The sequence below is a fragment of the Dendrobium catenatum genome, unplaced genomic scaffold (assembly GCF_001605985.2).
Source record: "Dendrobium catenatum unplaced genomic scaffold, ASM160598v2 original_scaffold_86555, whole genome shotgun sequence".
Taxonomy (NCBI): domain Eukaryota; kingdom Viridiplantae; phylum Streptophyta; class Magnoliopsida; order Asparagales; family Orchidaceae; genus Dendrobium; species Dendrobium catenatum.
In genome coordinates, this window is record NW_021404996.1 from 310,850 (window position 1) to 331,138 (window position 20,289).

Below are 20,289 nucleotides of genomic sequence, written 5' to 3' on the forward strand. Positions count from 1 at the left end.
ACCAAATTTGACTCACTCCGAGCCCAAATGGGTGCAAATCAAGGGTACGAAGCGTTGTTGAAGGGTTCGAACCACAAATTGGATTACCAAATGGTTTTCAAACATGACGTGCTTATAGTCGAATCGAGCGGCTCGACGAGACGAATCCAATGAGCCCAAGATCACTGAATTATGACATTCAAATGTCAATCAAACGGTCCACGATCAAGGGATTCAACATCGGCCGTCCATCCAAGCCACTCCCCATATGCTCTTGATCTCCCACCTATTTACGGGCCATGTCACTCTATGAATGTATACATAGACCCCTCCTCCCTCTTGAAAAGGGAGCTCTAAGCAATAGAGCAAGAGAGATATCGAAGATCGTTCTTGCCTCCTCGCTCCTCCTCGACCACTGCCGGAGTTCTGCCGGACCAACACCTTAGGCCCGGAGTTCTGCTGGACCACCACTTGAGGCTCGGACTTTTGCCGGACCAACACCTGAGGCCCGGACTTCTGCTGAACCACCACCTTATGCCCAGACTTTTGCCGGACCACCACCTGAGTCCCGAACTTCCGCTGAACCACCACCTGATGCCCGGAGTTCTGCTGGACTTCCGCCGAACCACCACCTGAGGCTCAGACTTTTGCCGGACCACCACTTGAGGCCCAGAGTTCTACCAGAGTACCGCCCTACTACAACCCCTGTCTCCTACCGACTATGGCCCTTCCAACCTCCATCTCCTACTACGGTCATTCTGAATTACATCGCTAGACAACGGTCTTTCTGACCTCGGTCTCCTGCATACTACGGTCCTTCCGACCTACATTGCCGGACAATGGTCTTTCTGACCCCGGTCTCCTGCCTGCTATAGTCTTTCCGACGTTAATGCTATCAACTATGGTCATACCGACCAAACAAACATGTCTATATTGATTATTGTAAATCCGACCATGTAATGTGCCCTATATTATGTACATTTATGACATCAAGCCAAGGCCTTCCATCTAAGAAGGGCCTCATTTGTAATCGTCAATAAATACTAGTGGAACCATTCAAACTGAGCCAAGCCCCGTGGTTTTTCCCCATTTTTTAGGGGTTTCCATGTAAAAACTCTGGTGTCTCTTATGAACGCTACACCCTTTCTCTTATCTGTTTGTGTGCTGGATCTTCGTACAATGCTAAGATGTTAAACTTTATATCTCTCTACCGCCACGAATACTCCAAGACGCAATAATGGTTATGAGACCTGCAATGCTTTATGGTGCAGAATATTGGCTATTAAAAGAGAAGCATAATATTAAGTTAAGTGTCATAGAGATGAGGATGCTCAGGTGGATGAGTGTCTTTACTCTTAAAGACAGGATACGAAACAAGCATATAAGTGACAAGGTTGGAGTAGCTCTAGTGGATGACAATATTAGAGAGAGTCCCTTAGAAGGTTTGGTCACATAAAATAATGGCCATCCAATGGTCAAGTTAGGAGAATAGATTTATTAGATTTGGCTTATGTTAAGAAAGGTAGAGGTAAACCTAAAGACTTGGTTAGAAAATATTATAAATGATATTTCTTTATTAGATTTAAATGAGAATGACTCTTAACATGACACAATGGAGAAAAATTATTTATGTAGCCGATCCCACATAGTGGGATAAAGGCTTTTTGTTGGTGTTGTTGTATTTGTATTTCCATAGCCTTATAAGCAAGCCCTAAGGATCATTTGATGTGGTGCCTTTAACATAGAATGAGTAGAATCTCCTAGAATTGAATTAGAGGGAGTGGTTCTACTCACCTAGTAAAGACAGTGGGTTGGTGTATAAAGATCCTCTGCCAGCACGGTGCAAAAGAGGGAGTTAATAGATTTCAAAATAGATAGCTACCTAGGAAATGAACATAGGCAATTGATGTCAAACCACAAAAATATTGATTTGGCAATCATCATTTCTTTTCTGTTAACTTAAATTTACTTTCCTATTCTTAGTTAAGTTTCTCTTGCTGATTGTTATTGTTCCACACTAACATGCTAGTGTTGCCCAATGCATCTAGGCTACTGTGCTTAAACTTTCAACACTCATTCTTGTAAAATCACACTTTTTTCATCACGCTATATACGCACTTAGAATTTGATTATTTTTTATGTATTAGTTTAGGGAGAATCAAAAGAGTTTCCATCCAGTGTCATAAACCCAACAGGTGCAGAGTTTGATATAAAAAATAATAATAACATGCATAACAAAACATATGGTAAATGCAATGAGGATGATACCTTATGGAGATTGCCTGCATGAGTGCTGGCATCCCGTGCAAGCTTGGTCAGCATGGAATACAGTTCTTCCACAGAGTATGTTATGGAAGGTACCAAGGATGCTAAAGATTGGCAGGCCTCCTGAAGTCTGATGCAGTAGGATTGATACAGTGCTTGTCCATGAATGGAAAGAACATCTATGCTGCTTTCCTTCTCCTTGGGTATCGCATCTTTCATCGTGGCCACGTCAGAAGACAACGAAGCTCCAAGCGGCAGAAGGATCATGTTTGCCTACAGAGAATATAAGTATTAGTTAAGAAGATATGCAGTATCAAAGAGAAGAAATATATTGAGAATTGAGATGTTGTCAAATTAACTCATGCGAACTGATGTAACCTTGGCAAGATCTGTCATAAGAGCACTATGTGCAGCAGAAGCCTTTTTTGCTAAGCTATAGATATCATGTAAATCCTCAGTTACCACCAAAACCTGTCCGTAGTCGGCAGGGATCATTAAGAACACAAAAAAATAAAACTAAACATTCAAACACTATTAGTAACGGCCGTAAGCAAGAATAAGAAACAATCATTACTGAAAAATATGCCGTGAACAAATTAATTGAAGAGAATTTCTCTTTTAATTTTTAAATAGTAAATTTTCACCTGACAATACTATCATCTAAATCCTACATCCAGGCCCATTCTCATCACAGTTCATGAATCAATGTTTTCAAATTACTAAACACAATATGAAGTGAAAGCATTCATGTTTTTGCTTCAATATAGAAAGCACAGTGATGTTTTAACTAACTAGAGCGCTCAGGACATATATATTGTGTGTGCATATAATAGTCATTTAATTAGTCAAATTTAAACCACATCAAGTGATCACTTCTAGCAAATATAATAATATACTCAATGGTAATTTATAGCTTTCCAAAGGAAAAAAGAAAAATATAAGAAATAAAGAGTGAAGCGACTAAAGAATACTTGAAAATCAAGAATGCAAGTGTTAATCAAAGACTAAGTAAAGACCTAGAGGTGAAGGAGTTACGAATGAGAATGTGTGAAGAGGAGTATTTCTCTAGAAAAAAACTTATGAAAAAGTAACTACTGGTGCCAGCAACAAGAATTAATGAAAAGGGAAGACCAACGGGAAAGAGAGCTTGAAGAGAACTACAAAAAAGCAAAAAACTATTAGGAGAGAAAAGAAAACCAATAAGTAAAAATTCAATGATTACAAGAATAGGTGAGCAAAAGCGAATTTCATGCCCCAGTTATTGCGGCAAATATTAAATCAAACCATAAAATTTGAATTAGAAATTCATTCAGAGCTAGAGGGGAGTGTGTAGTACTATAAAATGACAAAACCAAGCAAATTGTAGGCTTATTTGGGAAGCAATGCGCAAGGCTCACATTGCTTCATTTCTCAAAGGATAAAATTATACTCCCCAAATAAACCTACATGGAAAATGAATATTCTTGTTTCTAAAACACTACATGAACATGTATAGAATATTTTCCTATTTTATATTTTCTTCTCGGGAGAAGATACGAAAACTTGGAATAAAAGGCCGAAAAGGCCGGATAAATGAATCATAAATAAGAGGAAAGTGTGAGTAAATACGAATTTTCTGCCCTGAATAGTGGCACGAGTGCTTCACTTGAGACCGAATGGTCCCATAACCAAGTTCCTCTATAATACTGGCTTTGAACCCAATAGATACCTGCATTTACTTCTAACTCATGAGCCTTGTGTGAATTTGATGAGATGGATCTTACCTCTCTTCTAGGTTTGTGCTTAAAAAAAGGTAGCCTTTAAGAGAGAGCGAGTTGCTTTTTGGTTTGGAGGCCTCAAATGTGGAAGTGGCCATGTCGAGTAGAGCTATTATTGGAGAGGAGATGCGAATATCTGTGGACTCAACAAATCTTTCTGCGGGCCCTCTATCAAAGAGGATGCATGCTAATGTTGGGGATATGGTTGTCAATGAGGATGATCGGTCATCATCAGACTTTGCTGAGGAGAAGAAGGAGATAGTCGCTCAGGTTGCCCTTACTATGACAGATGAACGTGAAGGAGCCTTAAGATGAAGGGAGGAATCATTCTTTTCCGCTCGAGAGCATGCATAAATGTGTAAGTGAAGCCGCTCTGAAGAAGACGAGTTCCCCAGAGGAGGATGTGATTGTTGGTGGCATTTTAATGTTACTGAAGTGGTTGCCGAAGTGGAGGTTGAGGAGTAGAATGATGGCGAGATCGTTGAGCAGTTGTTGAACACCTTTTCATATAGCTTGTACACCAACCTTGCCCCTCCCCCAGAGCGAATTTCATCGAAAAAATTGTTGGGCGATTGGTAGCCTTAGAGTCGGCAACTAACTCACCCGACGTTGGCAGAGAGAGTTGCTACTACAGGCGACGTTGATCAGAGAGGTGCAACCTCACAAAATGAACAGTTGGCAACCGTGTGGAGTCAAATAAACTTGATGGAAGTCGAGTGGTGTACGATATTGAGTCAAACTAAGCATGAGGGGTTCCTACAAGGTACTCAATACGTTGTTGTGTACCTTGAAAAGATGAGAGGATTAGTGCCGAGTATCACAAAAGATCTTTTGATGGAGCGCTTCCGATGTAATCATTATATGGATTTATTTTTTTTTCTTTTGAGCTATGTATTTGTTGAGGGTTATTGCCCTTTTGAACAAATTCTTTTGGCTTCTAGAAGCATCTTGCAAAAAAAAAGATTTTTTTTCTCGTCGAATAGGATGAGGTGGCAGGTGTGCAATAGATTCTAAGAATTATCACGGTGATTGATAGGAGCAAGTGCGATGAAGTTCATCGGATTATGTAATGAAGAGAGGGAATGGTGTGATCTTCTGCATTGAATTTGATTTGAGAGGCTTCGATTTTTGTGTGCCAGATTCAGACTATAAATAGGAGAGGTAGGACCTGAGAATGGGACCTTCGCTTTGTCTCTTTTGCTTCTATTTTCAAACATTTTTGCCAACATGTTTGGTTTGTGCAAGGGCACGAGTAGATTCTGTAGTGAGAAAGGATTATCGAGTACTCACCTTACGGAGTATGCTAACTATGTGTTTCATGCTTTCTGCTTTGCTCATGTCGACTACTTTGTATGGTTGACAAAGGAAGATGAGCTGAATAACTCTATGTTGAATGGGGAATTGGTCATTTTTTGTTGATCATTTGATATTGGGCCTGCAGTTTCCCTTATGCGTCAAGCTAGAAAACAATTTGAATTTTGATAGAGTAATTCCGGCTCAACTTTGGTCGAACGCTGTAATGGTGATTGTATTGTTTGCTTCTCTGCTGAGGAAACACGACTTGTCATGGTCGTTGAACTTGTTTAGGCATGTATTCACGTAGAAGGAATCTCAAGAGCGCTTTGTCCAGTTCTTCCATGCATTTGGCAAGATTGTAGGTATGGCAAACAACATGCGAGACTAGTAGGAGAAGTTCGTTTTGAGTTTGTCTGGTTGGAAGGTGTCGACTGCTAAACTGGCACTGAGGAAGAAGAAGTTGGTCCTTCCTAAGCTATCTCCTGAACAAGAGACAAATGTTGGCATGGGTGAAGAATGAGTCATTGATTGTTTAGCACCACATCATTTATCATAATGTTAATAAGACTTTTTACTTATATCATAATGTTTATAAAACTTTTTACGGTGACTTCCTTGTCTTGATGAGATAAGTTTTCTATCTCGTTCTGATTATGTGCATGTATTTTGCAAAAAAGGTTGCGGGTTACACTTTCCGCACAGACCTGGTGTCTTCGAAGACGGCTGCGTTGTTGGCGATAAGGCTGAAGGAGAAGCCTTCTATGGATGGTTCTAAACTTCACCGAGAAGTTCGCTTAAAGAAGAGAAAAGATGTTAATGTAGGAATGAGCTCGAAGGTGTTGGTGGTGAAGAGACCACAGGCACATAAGGAACAAGGTTGTCCTCTTCTAGGGAATAGTCCAATCTTTTCATATGTCTTCCTTCTGTATGTTCTTGTGTGTTTTTCTGGTATCCCCACTCCCTTTTTTTATTTCTTTTTTATCCCCACTCCTCTTATTTATAGAGTTGGGGAGTTACAGTAGAACCCGTATGGAGTACAGTAGTTGCACTATCGGTCTTTGATGTAGCTCAGCCAGCTGTGTCCAGTGGTGTGGTGATCTTGTAGGTGATGATGCAAGTGAGTACCCATAAGCGACTGAAGATCAAGTCGGCATGAGGTGGGAAGTTGGTCCGGGGTTTCCCCACTAGAGCGAGAGGGGTTCAGGGATCGAGTGATGATTCGACATTGATCTTTGAGCTCGATGATGAACCATTCTTGAGAGAGGTCTCATGGGAGAGATGTTCGTCTTTAGCTTGAATTTTGGTAGGTCTCACGTGGGAGACTTGATTTCGGCTGAGATGAATAATGATTTGTCCAACTAAGAGAAAAACTTTTGAGGTCACCCCCGTCAGGAAGGGAGACTGCTTGGAAGAAGTGGCCGAAGGAGGTCTACCATGCTCAAGTGATAAGCTCTTCTCCAGCTCCTAAGTGTGTCATGCGAATGGACTGTCCTGAAAGAGGAGGGAGTCCTACTCGACCCAAATGTAACCTGTTAGTTACTTGTGAGTGTTTCGCTTAGGGTAAACGACACATAGGTATGAATGAATCCCACTTTGTAGTAGATATGTAGTTTTGCACACTTCACTGGCCAGACACCACCATTAGTGTCTTGTTTATAGTAGTAGCATCTTTTATGTTAACACTTGGTTTCTAGTGCTATAAACTTGTAGTTTTGCCTTTAGCAGTAGCGTTTGACTCGCAATAATAGCTTTGCTTACTTGTTTGTTCCAGCACCAGTCTTGTCTGCAGTAGTAGTTTTACTTACAGTAGTTTTTACTTTCAGCATTTTGTTTTCGCTGCTTGTTTTTACCTATCGTATCAGTGTTCTGCTTATAGTACTAGTTTTGTTTACCACCCAGCGCTGACTTTTGTATACTTATTTGCATGTGTTCGTGGCTAAGAATTGAAGGAGTTGGAGCTGTAGGGTTTGTAGGGAGCTGAGCTTGCCAGGAGCTTGAGTTTTCCAGGAGCCTTACTTAGGTTTGCTTAGGTTTTTGGCATTTTCTATGTGTTTGTTGTTTTTTTTAGTTTTAAGAGTTTGGTATTAGTTGGTGTGCGTTGTACTTAGGTTTGTATTATATATATATATATATATATATATATTTATAATATATATATATATATATATATATATATATTATATAATCATTTATATTTAAATTTTGAATTAAATTTCATTAATTAATGGGGACCCTTCCCTATTTAAAATTGCACCCGGGAGCCGGTGCAGTGGCCTTTGCACACTTGTCGTATTCATGGCATACAGCGCGTCGCTTTCAGCGAATGCCCTAGCATTAGCATTAGCATTAACATAATGTATAAAATAATTCATATCATGATTATTCAATAAGTTTTACGCTGGTTGTCGACTACCTAACCAACACTCTACCTTTCTCATCCAGGATTTAGAACCTAATAACGACAATGTTTCCTAAAGAATAAGAGAAATAAAATGAAATTTAAAGATTTCAAATACAAGAAAATTTAGATTAACCAAATAAGGCAAATAAAGTGACATAGAAATTAATCAATTTATGAAGACTTCTATTTTCTTGATTGGTATGGTTGATCTACCCATCAAGGTGCCTTTAAATTAATTTTTTTTAATTATTCTCTTAAAACTTTAGGAGGATTGACCGAATAATTCAAGTAGGGGCACACAGCATAGAGGGTCCTTTTTAGGAGAAGACTTGTCGGTCCGTTAGGGCGGGACTTCTTTAGGAAAAAGAACTTGAAGAACTAAGTTTTTTTGGAGCAGTCGTCATTGGGATACCCATGGGCTTGCATGAAAAGTTGTGCATGATGAACGGTCTTAATCTTAATGTAAAGCCTTAATTTGTGATATTTGTCATTAGCCTTTATCTCAATGCTACATCAATTAACCACGAACCATAACTTTGGAGATCAAAAGCAATATCACTCAACCACATTGTTAGTGGTAAATAAGGTTTTTTTTTCATGCCACTGAATTTACTAGCACATCTGAAAATTGCCTTATTTATAAATGAAATATCATATATCATATACTAGATAAAAATAACTATGAAATCAAACAGAAAAAATCATCAAATATTTGAGATGAAATAAAAATAATTCAGAAGTGTACACATGCATGGACAAGGTCAAGGGAGCGGCTAGAAGCCTAGAACAAGACATTCACGGCCCAATATATTGAAGCAATAAAAGGAGAATCATTGACATGGCATACTTTAGTTACAACAATGGAGGGACCCTTGGACCAATTCACCCTGAAAAAAGAGTACATTTTATATCTAAATTCAAATGAATTTATCTCGTACAAACCTAAAATTTGGATAAAACTAATGAATTTGGGTGACATTTGTGGAATTAATAGATTATGGTTCTGCACTCATACTAATAAATATAAGGATGGTCATCATCATTATCATTAGTCTTATCCTAACTAGTTGGGATTGTTGTTAAATATGAGGATGGTATAAACGAGAAAATTCATTTCCTTCCATTGATCTAAGGATTCAAGTTGCCAATAATAAAAGGCAACCGAGTTACAAAAGCCACACCACACAAATTTATAATATTTTTGGGTTCTTTCTCACTTGTAAACAGAACCCTATAAAAGAATCTCTTTACTTTCATTTAGGGTGCTAAGGTCACTATAGTCAATCTTATTTTCACACTCTTCATTAAAAAGTTTAGCAAAATATCTCATCCACCTTTGTTGAATTAGCATTCAAACAATAATAAAGGCACATAAAAGACTCTAATTAGCAATTTGGATTTTATATCAACATAACAAGTTATTTTTCGGGAAAATATAGATATACTGCTTAATGAAGTATGAAATAGTGTAATACCTCCTCAAGCATGGATCCACCTTCAGAAGTTAAAGCAGTGTGCCCTTCTGAAACACTAATAAAAGAAGACAAGGCCAGGCTAGCATCAAAAAGACAATTCCGTAGGGCCAAGAGATTGTCTTGTAAATCAGCTGCAAAAAATGCAAATAAAATCTCAAATGTGCTCATCCATCAGTATAATTAGACCCATTTACACGCCAAATAATTAATGAGCAAACTATGCCATCATCTTAAATCTTCTATATGAAGTCAATTCTTTTAGGTTTGCATATATGTATATATAATGGAAAAAAAACAGCACTCATGTGGTTTACTTCATGAGGTAAGAAACACAAGGTATACCAGAAGCCGATTTTGCCTTCACAGATGTAATACACAGCTCATTAGTTGCAGAAAGCAAGCCCTTTGCAGCAGCTTCCATCTTAATCTGTGACAGCTTCCATTCTTTTTCAGCATCTAATTAAGATAGATAGAAACCTTATAATCTCATAAACAAATTTACTGACAACCAGTTGACTGTCCAGATACATGTTGAACCAACAGAGAAGAAGAATACCCAAGAAGAGTAGAAACTCACGTGCAAAAGAGTGATACGCAGAATCTAATCTTGTAAGAGCAGTCAAGTAAGTTTGTTGCCATGTTCGAGAGTCGCCAGTAGTCTGTCCAGAGAATTTATCTCCATGAGTCAATAAAAGACCATCTCTAGATGCTTCAAGCTCGATCACATAAGTGCATATTTTGAGGACATCGGATGCATGCTCATGAGCAGTCCACAGCAACTTTCTTCTCCTTAATAGATGATCATGGAATTCAGAAGGAATTCCAGAACACTTTGTTGATGAACTACCGGTGCCAACACTATTTGAGCCAGCACAAGCCCATACCATAGCCCTTTCTAGTTGCCCTTCTGCTGAAATAGAAGTTCTCTCAAGATCTTGTAGACGCTCTAAAGATCTAGCCACCGAGGAGATTGAAGACTGCATCTTCTCCAACAATTTTCCCCTGCTAGTCTTTAAAAGCTTATTATCATTAAAAGTATTTTGGAAAAAAACCTTTTTTTTTAGTAATTTTGGCAAGGTTTGTTCATGCAGCCATTCTAACTGAATAATTTCCAATGTAGTCTTGTGAAGAGCCTCTGTAAGTTGATCAACATGTCTTTTCATAGAAAATACTGCTGAATTTGCAGCCCTTGCAGTCTCATGTGCATTGCAGTATTCTTCAAGCATAAGCCTTACCCTTCTCACAGCTTCAGAATAGTCATTTGCATTCTCAGAAATGAAGCTCTTTATTTCTTCAGTCTTTTGATCGAGATTCTCATTTTCTCTTTCTAACCGAGCCAAGAAAGCAGGGGCTACCCTCTCTTTCAGATATTGCCCAAGGTGTTCTTGCAAATGCATCTCAAGCTTATTTTTTAGAACATTGCATAGCTGATCAAACCTGATATTATGATCAACAGAAGATGATATCTCATGCATGCAAGAGTCAAGCATGGAGTCTACAACACCTATTTTCCAGATGAAGAATGAATGGTTTTTTAGTATGTAAGAGAACTTCCATACTGAATCAAAGAGTGGAGAACTTGACAATAAATTTGATAGAGTACCCAAAGATCCACTAGAGTAATACTCAAAAGAAGCATATGATGATAGCATTTGGTCAAAAGATTCCAGTTCTGCAAACGGCTTTACAAGTGCAGAGAGGAAGGACTTGCTTCCTTTTGTGTGCAATTCCCCATCTTCTTCAGAACTTATCAAGGATGAGAAGTATGCTTCCAAGGAAGTTAGTGAATTACTAATATTAGTCTCCATCCTTGCTAGAGAAGTAACCCGCACATCTTTCTCATTCCATGCCTGATGGAGTTGGTCAAGCTGTACACGACATGCCTCACCTTGCGTTGCTAACTCTTCGGTCTCCTCCCAAGACAAATGATCACGACCATCAGCAGCAGCTTCTTCAAGGGAAAGCTGCTGCTCTGTGATGAGTCCAACCTTCATGAAATAATTTTTTTCGAGCTCCAACAAGGATGCTCTATCTAGCACCACCTCAACAAGCTTTTCTAAAGCTGTATCAATGGAACCTCGAACATGAGAAAGGGATCCAAAAGCTTCCATTACTTCTGCATTGGAAGAGACAACTGACTGAATTATTTCAGGGAGAACAGTTCCAGTAATGTTTTCAGTTAAATGCTTAATGGAATGCAAAATTGATTGAAAATTAGAGGCCCAATTGTGCTCAGATACAAGCTTAGCATTATTAGCACAGAAACTAGCTAAATCTACACCAATAAGTTCTTTAACTTCATCCACAAATCCAGCAAGAAGTATACACTTCTCAATCTGCTCTTCAAGCTCATGAGAGACAATATCAAAATCATTCTCTCGAGAACCATCTGTTTTCCAGCTAGTTTTTATGCTGGAAACCTTGGACATGGAGATCAAATTCTCTTTAACATCCGTGTACAGTTCATTGATAACTATGTGCAAAACACATAGTGCCTTTTCTTTATTCAAATCAATATCCCTCAGCACTCCAAGATCCCTAGGGCCATCTAGGTTCTGCTTTCCTAGAAAATTAAGGGGAAAATCAACTTCCCTAATACTATACCATGCAGACTGCAAATGCTTCAAAAAAGCAGATAACAACCGCTCTTTTGACTTTGCTTCAGTATCAGAACCAATAGAGTTCATCAGTTCAGAACACTCTTTATTAAGCGTATCAATTTCCATGGCATATCTTTCTAAGCTACCAAAGAGATCTTGATGCCTCTTTTGAATTGAATCAAGACCAATCCCTTGGGCCTTTGCCATAATATCAGCAGCCTGCCTTACAGCGAGAGAGAGAACTTCAGCAGAAAGATTATTCACTGAGAACTGCAGAACTTGAGCCCAACTGTTGACCGGGCTGGTAGTAACATAACTGAATGGAAGAACATTTTGCAAAGCAAAGGCATACTCTTGCAGTGTCTCAATTCCACAAGAAAGTCCATTATCCAACTCAGCAATGATAGTTGATATTTCCCTGTCCAAGTCATAGCATTGTGCTTGAGTGGGCTCAGGAACAACAGTCAAAGGAACTCCAGAGACGAGAACAGCAGTTGTCAGAGACAGAGAATCTTCCAAGCTGCGCAAGTTAATGCATGCTTCTGGATTAGGAAATGAACCACTTCGTAGCGCATCAAGGACTCTTCCATGTTCTTCCACCCAAGAAGCTGCCTCTAGAGCTTTTTCAGTTGCCAAAGACTTTGCATGTGCGAACTCATGAGCTTGAGCTTCAAAGTATGTCCTAGATTTCTCTAATATTGTAGTTGCCTCAGCTGCGAAGGACTTCCCAGTTGTCTCATGTTGCAGAAGGCTGGATCTCTCTTTATCAGCATGATAGAAGACCGCAGACACAATTTCATATTGAATTAGCAAATCCAAGAATCTCTGGCAATTTTTTAAAAATTAGAAAAAAAATAGGTGACTCGGATTTTACAATTCAATGTCTAGTTGAGCGCAGTAGGAGACAAACGGAATTCACACCTTAAGAGTAGATTCTGCAGCTGGCAAGGTAGAAACCAGAAGATCATGATGCTCCTAACAAAAATTTTAGTTACTCCTGTTAGGCTTACAAAGATTTAATCGTCATAAGTAGTAAATCCATTCACCACATTGATCTTTCATCGAGAGATATGCTTAACATGCCATAAAAGTATGCCGCAAATATCACCAAATTTTCGCACCATTTTATTTATTGTAGTCCAACTCAAGGTTTTACAGTAATTTATAACTTAAAATCCTAGGCTTGTTAATCTATCTCTTTAACCAAAGTTGAGGAATAATCTCTTGCAGAACTAACATGGGCATAGATGGTTTCGTCAATAATCATATAAAATGGAAATTCAAAAGTATAAGAGGACATTCTTCTGCATGCAAAGTATAAGAGGATATTCTTCTGCATGCAAATCGTAGATTAGACGCTTATTGTTCCTCCCTTTCTCAAGATATACAAATGTGGCATGCATGTGTTCATTTGGTTAAGCTATGTTTAACACAAACCACCGATAGCTTCGACAGATGCAATCAGCAAATTTAGGTCCTGGTCATAAGGTCAAACTATACCAAACATCATTAAAACTGGTGTTGTAGTAAAAGTAAAACAGCCAAGTTATTTATCTTCAACAATTGTGGATGTATCAGAGGACACCAGTTAAAATCAATTTAAAACTTCCTAAATCAGTAGGAAACAACTACTCCTTGGTAAATGGGCTTACCTGCAAAGGTACACGAATCTCCTGAAATCTTGAGGCAAAAAGGCTTAGACTAACAGCCAGCTCCATGCCTTTCTTTTCTTCACCACCAATCACAGCTTCATCATGATCTTCTCTCGTCCACTCCACCAAGGGGTCCCATACAAATACTTCCAATAACATCAAAACAATGTCTTTGTTCTTGCGGAGCACGCTTATAACTGTTTCACAATTAGCCCTGAAAATACCTTCAGTTCCTGTTAGTCCTAGTGCAGCCTCAATTGTCTGAGTAAGACGAAAAGGGACAATTTCTGGGATCTTCAATCTCCTCCCTTTGTCAAAACATACATTATAATCAATATGCACAACTTCACCGGTGATGAAATCCATAAGAATGTTATCAAGGTGACGATCACCAAGACCAATAACATGGCCAACAATGCTCATAACCGCTAGAGTACCAGAAAACCTGCAAAAGAAATTTACCATATATGTCTACTTCAATACAATACCAACCATCAAATATTGACAAGGCAATTGGTCATGATTTGTACGTTTACCTAAAACTAAAACTTTGTCTATGCTAATCAAAGAGTAAAATCATAATAACCGTTAAGTCTGCATCATGCTTCACAAAAGAACCAAATAGCAGGTCTATTGTTTTAATAGGGTAAAAAAACTGTATTAGAAAACATTTTCCTGAGTGTAACAGATTTGATGAACAAATTCAGAGCCACAATATGAAAAATTATCTGCAGATTAAGATGCTAATGATAATGATTATGACAAAAAAAACATTAAATGCCTAAATATGGTGAATTCCCTCAACTCCAACCAATTATACATAGGAAAGTGGAGAAGATTAGGACATAATTTATACTTCTTTCTAATACCATGAGGTCTAAACAGAACGAAGATTCAAATGTGTGCTACACTAGACAATAATATGAAAGGTTTAACAGGGTCATCTGAAGGTAGACGTTAAATGTGAGGGCATTTTATATATTAGGGTCTATGTGAGATTAAATTATTATTTTTATATATTTTATCATTTATAATATTAAAATAAATAAAAAAATCATAATAAAAGTTAATCACATTTATTAATTATTCACTATTGTTATTTAGTTGGTTAACTTCCAATATGATTTTTGTATTATTTTAATATGATAAATAACAAAAAATATAAAAAAATAATATAATCTCACGTACGCCATAGGGATTTGCGCCTATAGGAAACCAGAACAAAGATCATAAAGTCCTCATAAAATAAGGACGAAATCTCTGGATAGTGTCTTATCTACAAACTCAATCTACCTTTCAAAATTTACACCGAAACTTAATCTGTTAAAACTCCCCCGAAAAACAACGGGGAGGCCGGGGCCGAATTTTCGAAACCCACATTCTTTAAGAAAAAACTATTAAACATTAGCATGGATACTTCTCTTTCTGAACCTTTGACTCTGTAGGCTGACCAATCAATCAACTTTCTGTTAGCATTTCCTACCACTGCTAGATGCTATCATTACTATGATAGTATATTGGTTGTTGTAGACATATTTTCTAAAATGTCTGACTTTATTTTATGCTCAATAACTTCTATTGCATCCTAAGAAGTCAAATTCTTTTTCAATGAAATAGCTAAATTACACGGTAGCCAAAGACCATAGTAATTGATATATATATCAAATGTGTTGTCATTGTAACTCTTTCTACAAATAGAAAAAAAAAATAAAAAAAAAATAAACTCTTTCTAAAGAGTTGCAAAACTGATAAAAAAAATGTTTTCAATGAACATTAGTAAGAATGCATGAGAAAAACCTATTCACAATAAAATTCTGAGGTACTTCGGATATAGCTTTAATTGCAGCTGGTGATTGTCAAAGCCTAGTCTTCATAAACGAGCAAATAACAACATTAACGAATAATTAGCCAGCCCGCAAAGATCCTTGCAGCAGGTGTTAAAAGGTCTTCAGAAAAAAAAAGGGGGGATAAATGTTAAAAAGCTAGGAATCTCAGTAAACCTGCAATTAAAAAGAACTCCGTTACAAACAAATGTGCAGCATTATATGAATGAATGCATAGTTTGCAAACAAGCATAACAAGTTGAAACTTCATTTTTAAGGGTTAAAAGCAATAAGTTGCTAAACAATAAATCCAAAAAAGACCTTAGTTGAATTGGCTGAAAGTTCAAGTCTTGGAAATCAATTTCAGTAAAAATTCACACTCATTATGAAATTTTTTAGCTGCGTTGCAATATCACGAATCATAAAGTTCAGAAGAAAAAGTTGCTATATTGATTATCATCACAACTTCATTGATGTCTTTTAAGTAGAAATTTAAAAGAAAAGATTGAGCGAAAGCACATAATTGAATATCAAACGCACTGGACTTATTTAAAATTATTCCGTTGGTATTTGAAATATCACTCGGATGAGTAAAACTACCTCCTTGTCTTTGAATGAAAATCTTTGAAACCTTCACTGCCACACCACATTTCCTGCCAAAGAAGGAATCTAGGGGTTTCTTGCATAAGATCCAGGAGCACCTTTCTTTTAACATCATGTGGCCAATCTCTTCGAGAGATCACTCTTCGAATACCCTTCTCCTTAAGCGCAGGTATGATTTTCCCATAGAACATATCACTGGGCCGTGGAACTGGTGGAACAGGATTGCTAAGATTGATTGCACCAGTTGCAGAAAACTGAGCCAGCTGCTTATGGTTCTGCCAGGACTTGTAAACACTATAAATGCTAGTCACGTTGTCTACCCACTGGATAAGTCCAGCTTGGCCATTAATTGGGGTGACAGAGTAACAACGTACTCCAAGACATTTACCAAGACTTTCAGCAGATGAAGTAAAGAAACCATTAATCGCCTGGAATAGTTGCATGAATCGTGCATCAAGACGTAAATCTTCTCGACCTTTAAGAAGATAAGTATATTTCTGACCATCCGATCCTAATAAAACAAGCTTTTTGGGTCTTGTTTTTGTTGATAATATTTCTACTTGCTCATTGAAGGAGGAAACTGTAACAATCCCCTGAACACCAGCAGTATTTCCACAGGCATCAAGAAGTGAAATTTCTCTCTCTGAACCAGGCATTGGAACATCGGAAGATGAAAGCAATGCCAACTTTGGAGCCATCTCACTCAGAGAGAAGAGTGATTTCCTCTGATGGATTGCTAAAGCTGCTGCAATTGCATCAAAAGCTCGCCACACATCGCCTAGTGCCGATCCTGATAATGGGGGGGTTTTAAAGGATAAAATAGCAGATTTTAGTTGTTTACCATACTCCTCCTGGAACCATCGTTCATGATCAGTCTCTGCTTCACGAGAAGTAGATGCAAGACGACGGTCCAAGGCTACAACAATCGGAGCCATCATAGCTGAATATTTTGCTGCATTTATTTTGTTCTTTTCAGCATGACTAAGGCTGGAATTTTTGGCAATTCGTGCAGCTTCCTCTTTCAGCATGTTAATACGCCTTACAACATCTGTTTTCCATAAAATGATAGTTCAATAGCCACAAAAAATGATTCAATAAGGTTCAAGAACATGCATTTAAAAAAAAAAGAAATGCAAGCCATTTTTCAGTGAAGAGAACAAAACCAGACTCGATGATGCATCTAATTACAAGCCTAATGCTGCAATCCGGGAAGGAAAAGCTAGGCTAAATGAACCATCTAACAAAGATCATGTTTGCATAATAGGTTTAAATTAGGCATACAACCCTCATGCATATGGAAGAATCATTGATTTCAGATAACTGGAGTAATTAATAATTCACATGCTCTAATCTTCTTAATTGTTTTACGTAATTTTATAACAAAATAACGATATGAATCTAACAAAAAAATTACTATGAACTGTCATAATAATGTAGACTCCGAAAATTCGTGCCCCCACTTCTCGGTACCTCCTTTTATTGATGGGAGGAGTTTTAACTGATTTATGTTCCGGGTTATATTTTCAGAAAGCTGGTTGAGTTTTAGATAAGACACAACTCTGATATTTGGCCCTCATTTTGCAGGAACTTTATGATATGAGTTCTAGTTTCTCATAAGCACAAGCCCCTATGGTTAATTACCCCTTCCAATAACAAGATAGAACTTTTGATTAAGGCTAGTAATTAAATAGGTCGCAATAATGACCTTTTTTATTTTTTTATTTTTTTAGGTCGCAATAATTACCTAACATATAATAGCAACGATTTTAAGGTTTGAATTTGATATTGGATTTTGGAGTTTATGATTTAAAATTTATCACCATATACTTAAAATGAGTGATTGGGGAATGAAGACGAGCACGATCAAGATCCCATAATTCCATCATCCTGAACTGTCATGATCCCTTGACTACTTAGTCAGAGGAGTATTCTACCCAACGTGATAGAAGGAACCTTGTCAGCATTCATGGGTTGCTTCGTCCAAGAATATCTTATAGACCTTGGGGGATGTTTGTCTAAGGTGGTGAATTTAAGTCAATCTTAGCTAACAAAGAGTTTTATATCTTATAACATGCACCATATAATTCATTATTCAAGGAGCTTTTAATCATTAGAGAACATACGGACGTAATCGTAATATAGTGGTGTGATTTTGCAGCAAAATCAGTCAATTAGAGGGTACGCGCCACGTTTCTGCTAGCGATGAATAAACTAAGAATGAATTATAATAACACACTCAGCAAAATATCTGCTCTTTGTGAGCTGAAATTATTCTTTAATTCATCATCCTTGTCAAACTGTTGTGAAGTGTGGACAAATTTTATTTTTAAGTTTTTGGTGATTAAATTTTCATTTAAATATTTAGAATTTGATAGATATTAGACTTCAAAATTTTAATAAGATTTGAGAATTGACCCTGTAGTTGAGATTTACATTCAATGCGATCATCATCGAGGTGATTTTACAATCACTTTTAAGATTTGTATTTCCATTAGGGTTCATGAATATTTTGAAAGTTTGGGTCCCCCATTCGGTTGAGATTTTCTGTCAACACAGTTATCATCGAGATGACATAATTATCATTTGAAAATACATGTATTTTGTAGGGTTATTTGAAAATATATGTATTTTGTAAGAATTTAGGAGACATCATATAGTTTGGGATACCCTCCAGCTGAGATTTTTTGTCAACACGACCATCGGGATTTTTTAACACTTTTAACAAAAATGTGAAGCATTCTCATATATCGCATTTAGGAGCTTAACATAAAGATTAGAGCACATGTGAAAGAAATTTTAGCATATCGGATTTTATGCATAATGCCATCCATGGCAATTCGGCCCTTCCCCCTTTTTTGCTTGGTGCATTACATTTTTGAACCTCCTTGTGATTTCTTTGAGTGAAAAATGGAAGAAAGTTTTTTCTCTATATTCCTTATTTTCAAGATTACAATGTGATGGAATAGAAGCTATTAGAGCTATCGTACTAGAAATATTTTGATTTCTCAACTGAGTGAACTAACAATTGTGTTTGAACCTTTAGCATCATCTGTTAACTTATCTTTTGTCCAAAATAAGTAAGGACCACTTTGTTTCTGAAACTCATTTGATACTGGGAGTTCACCAAACAATTGATTTTGTATAGAAGTTTTACTATATTGAACATTCTGAAATTCTTGAATATGCTTTCGGATGGGTGAATTTAGATCTTGAAGATTCTCGAGGAATAGATTCAGAATCTTAAACGCATTAACAATGATAAGCCTCTTTGCTCTCGTTTGAGTTGATAAAATTCTGTCTTAGAAATGCCTTACTAAAATTAGCCATGGCCTTCCGAAGAATAGTCTTTGATGCAATGTCATGCTCCCTCATTTTGAAATCACTCTCATTTGCAAGGGTCTAATTAACAACTACATTTAAGGGCATGATATACTATCTAGAAGAAGAGTTGGTAGCTTCATCAAGGTCACTTAAACTACTACATGGCTGACGTTTGCAATTACTAAGAGTGTGAGTAAAATGAGGTAAGCATGATCTCTGAATGATGTCAAGAAGGCCTAATTGTTTAATATTAACAATAGCTGGAGAAATATCTTTATCCCTAAATTATACATCACACTTAATGTAGGCCAACTATTTTGACAAAACTCCATATAGGTTCCCATTGTAATAATTTGCCTACATTTTGGTCTCACTTTTGTAATATTGTCATTTGTTTCAAGTAAGATACTCAAAATACCCTAAAATTTAAAACATAGTTAGGGGCTCTCTTTTCTGAGACAGCTATAGAGCTCACTAGAATCCACACTTACCATTTTGGTTATCCCTCTAGTTGTTCCTATAACATTAGCATGCTCAATAAAGATTAGAATTGGTTGATCAACAATTAATTGCTCGAAAAATTTCCCTTCAACCCTACCAGTCATTTAACTCTGCATAATTATCTCAAGGGATGAAATTGAAATTAAATTTCCAAGATATTCAGAATTATGTTTCTCTTTTGTAGACAGTTGGCTTTTTCAGCATAGCATTGCCCTTTCATTAGAAAATTGAGCCTATGTCATTTGGTGTTGAACAACAATCATTTAGAATGGTTAGAATTTTCATTTGGTTAAAATATTGAATTAGATACATATGATTTTATTATTCTTATTATTGTTGTTATTATTTTGTTTTGAATTAATTGTGAGGGTCTTTTATTTGATCAAAATTTAAGTAGAAGGTATATATATATATATGTGGGTGGATCGAAAATCGAAGGTTGGAAGAGGCGGTGAGATCGATCAATGGGTATGTCGAGTCTGACGGCTGCGGGTGACTAGGAGGGATCGGTCAAGTGCATGGGTTAACTTCCTACGTGCGGAATCAAGCGAATGAGAGAGGAGGCTAGGACTAGGAGGGTTCGAGGGCATGAAGGAGAGATTGGGTCAACTTGTAT

General features: G+C 37.2%; 1 protein-coding gene across 2 annotated transcripts in view; it reads right to left on the reverse strand.

Annotated features, from left to right (window-relative positions):
* Nucleotides 1–20,289, reverse strand: part of LOC110116604 — a 46,491-nt gene that overhangs the window by 15,863 nt on the left and 10,339 nt on the right. For both annotated transcript variants that reach the window (XM_020850260.2, XM_020850259.2), the window contains exons 5-12: nucleotides 15,849–16,899; nucleotides 13,426–13,870; nucleotides 12,695–12,748; nucleotides 9,751–12,598; nucleotides 9,516–9,629; nucleotides 9,174–9,304; nucleotides 2,623–2,715; nucleotides 2,248–2,517 (exon numbers count right to left, since the gene is read on the reverse strand). In XM_020850260.2, coding sequence (XP_020705919.1) covers nucleotides 2,248–2,517; nucleotides 2,623–2,715; nucleotides 9,174–9,304; nucleotides 9,516–9,629; nucleotides 9,751–12,598; nucleotides 12,695–12,748; nucleotides 13,426–13,870; nucleotides 15,849–16,899 — 5,006 coding nt within the window. The remainder of the gene's footprint in view (nucleotides 1–2,247; nucleotides 2,518–2,622; nucleotides 2,716–9,173; nucleotides 9,305–9,515; nucleotides 9,630–9,750; nucleotides 12,599–12,694; nucleotides 12,749–13,425; nucleotides 13,871–15,848; nucleotides 16,900–20,289) is intronic.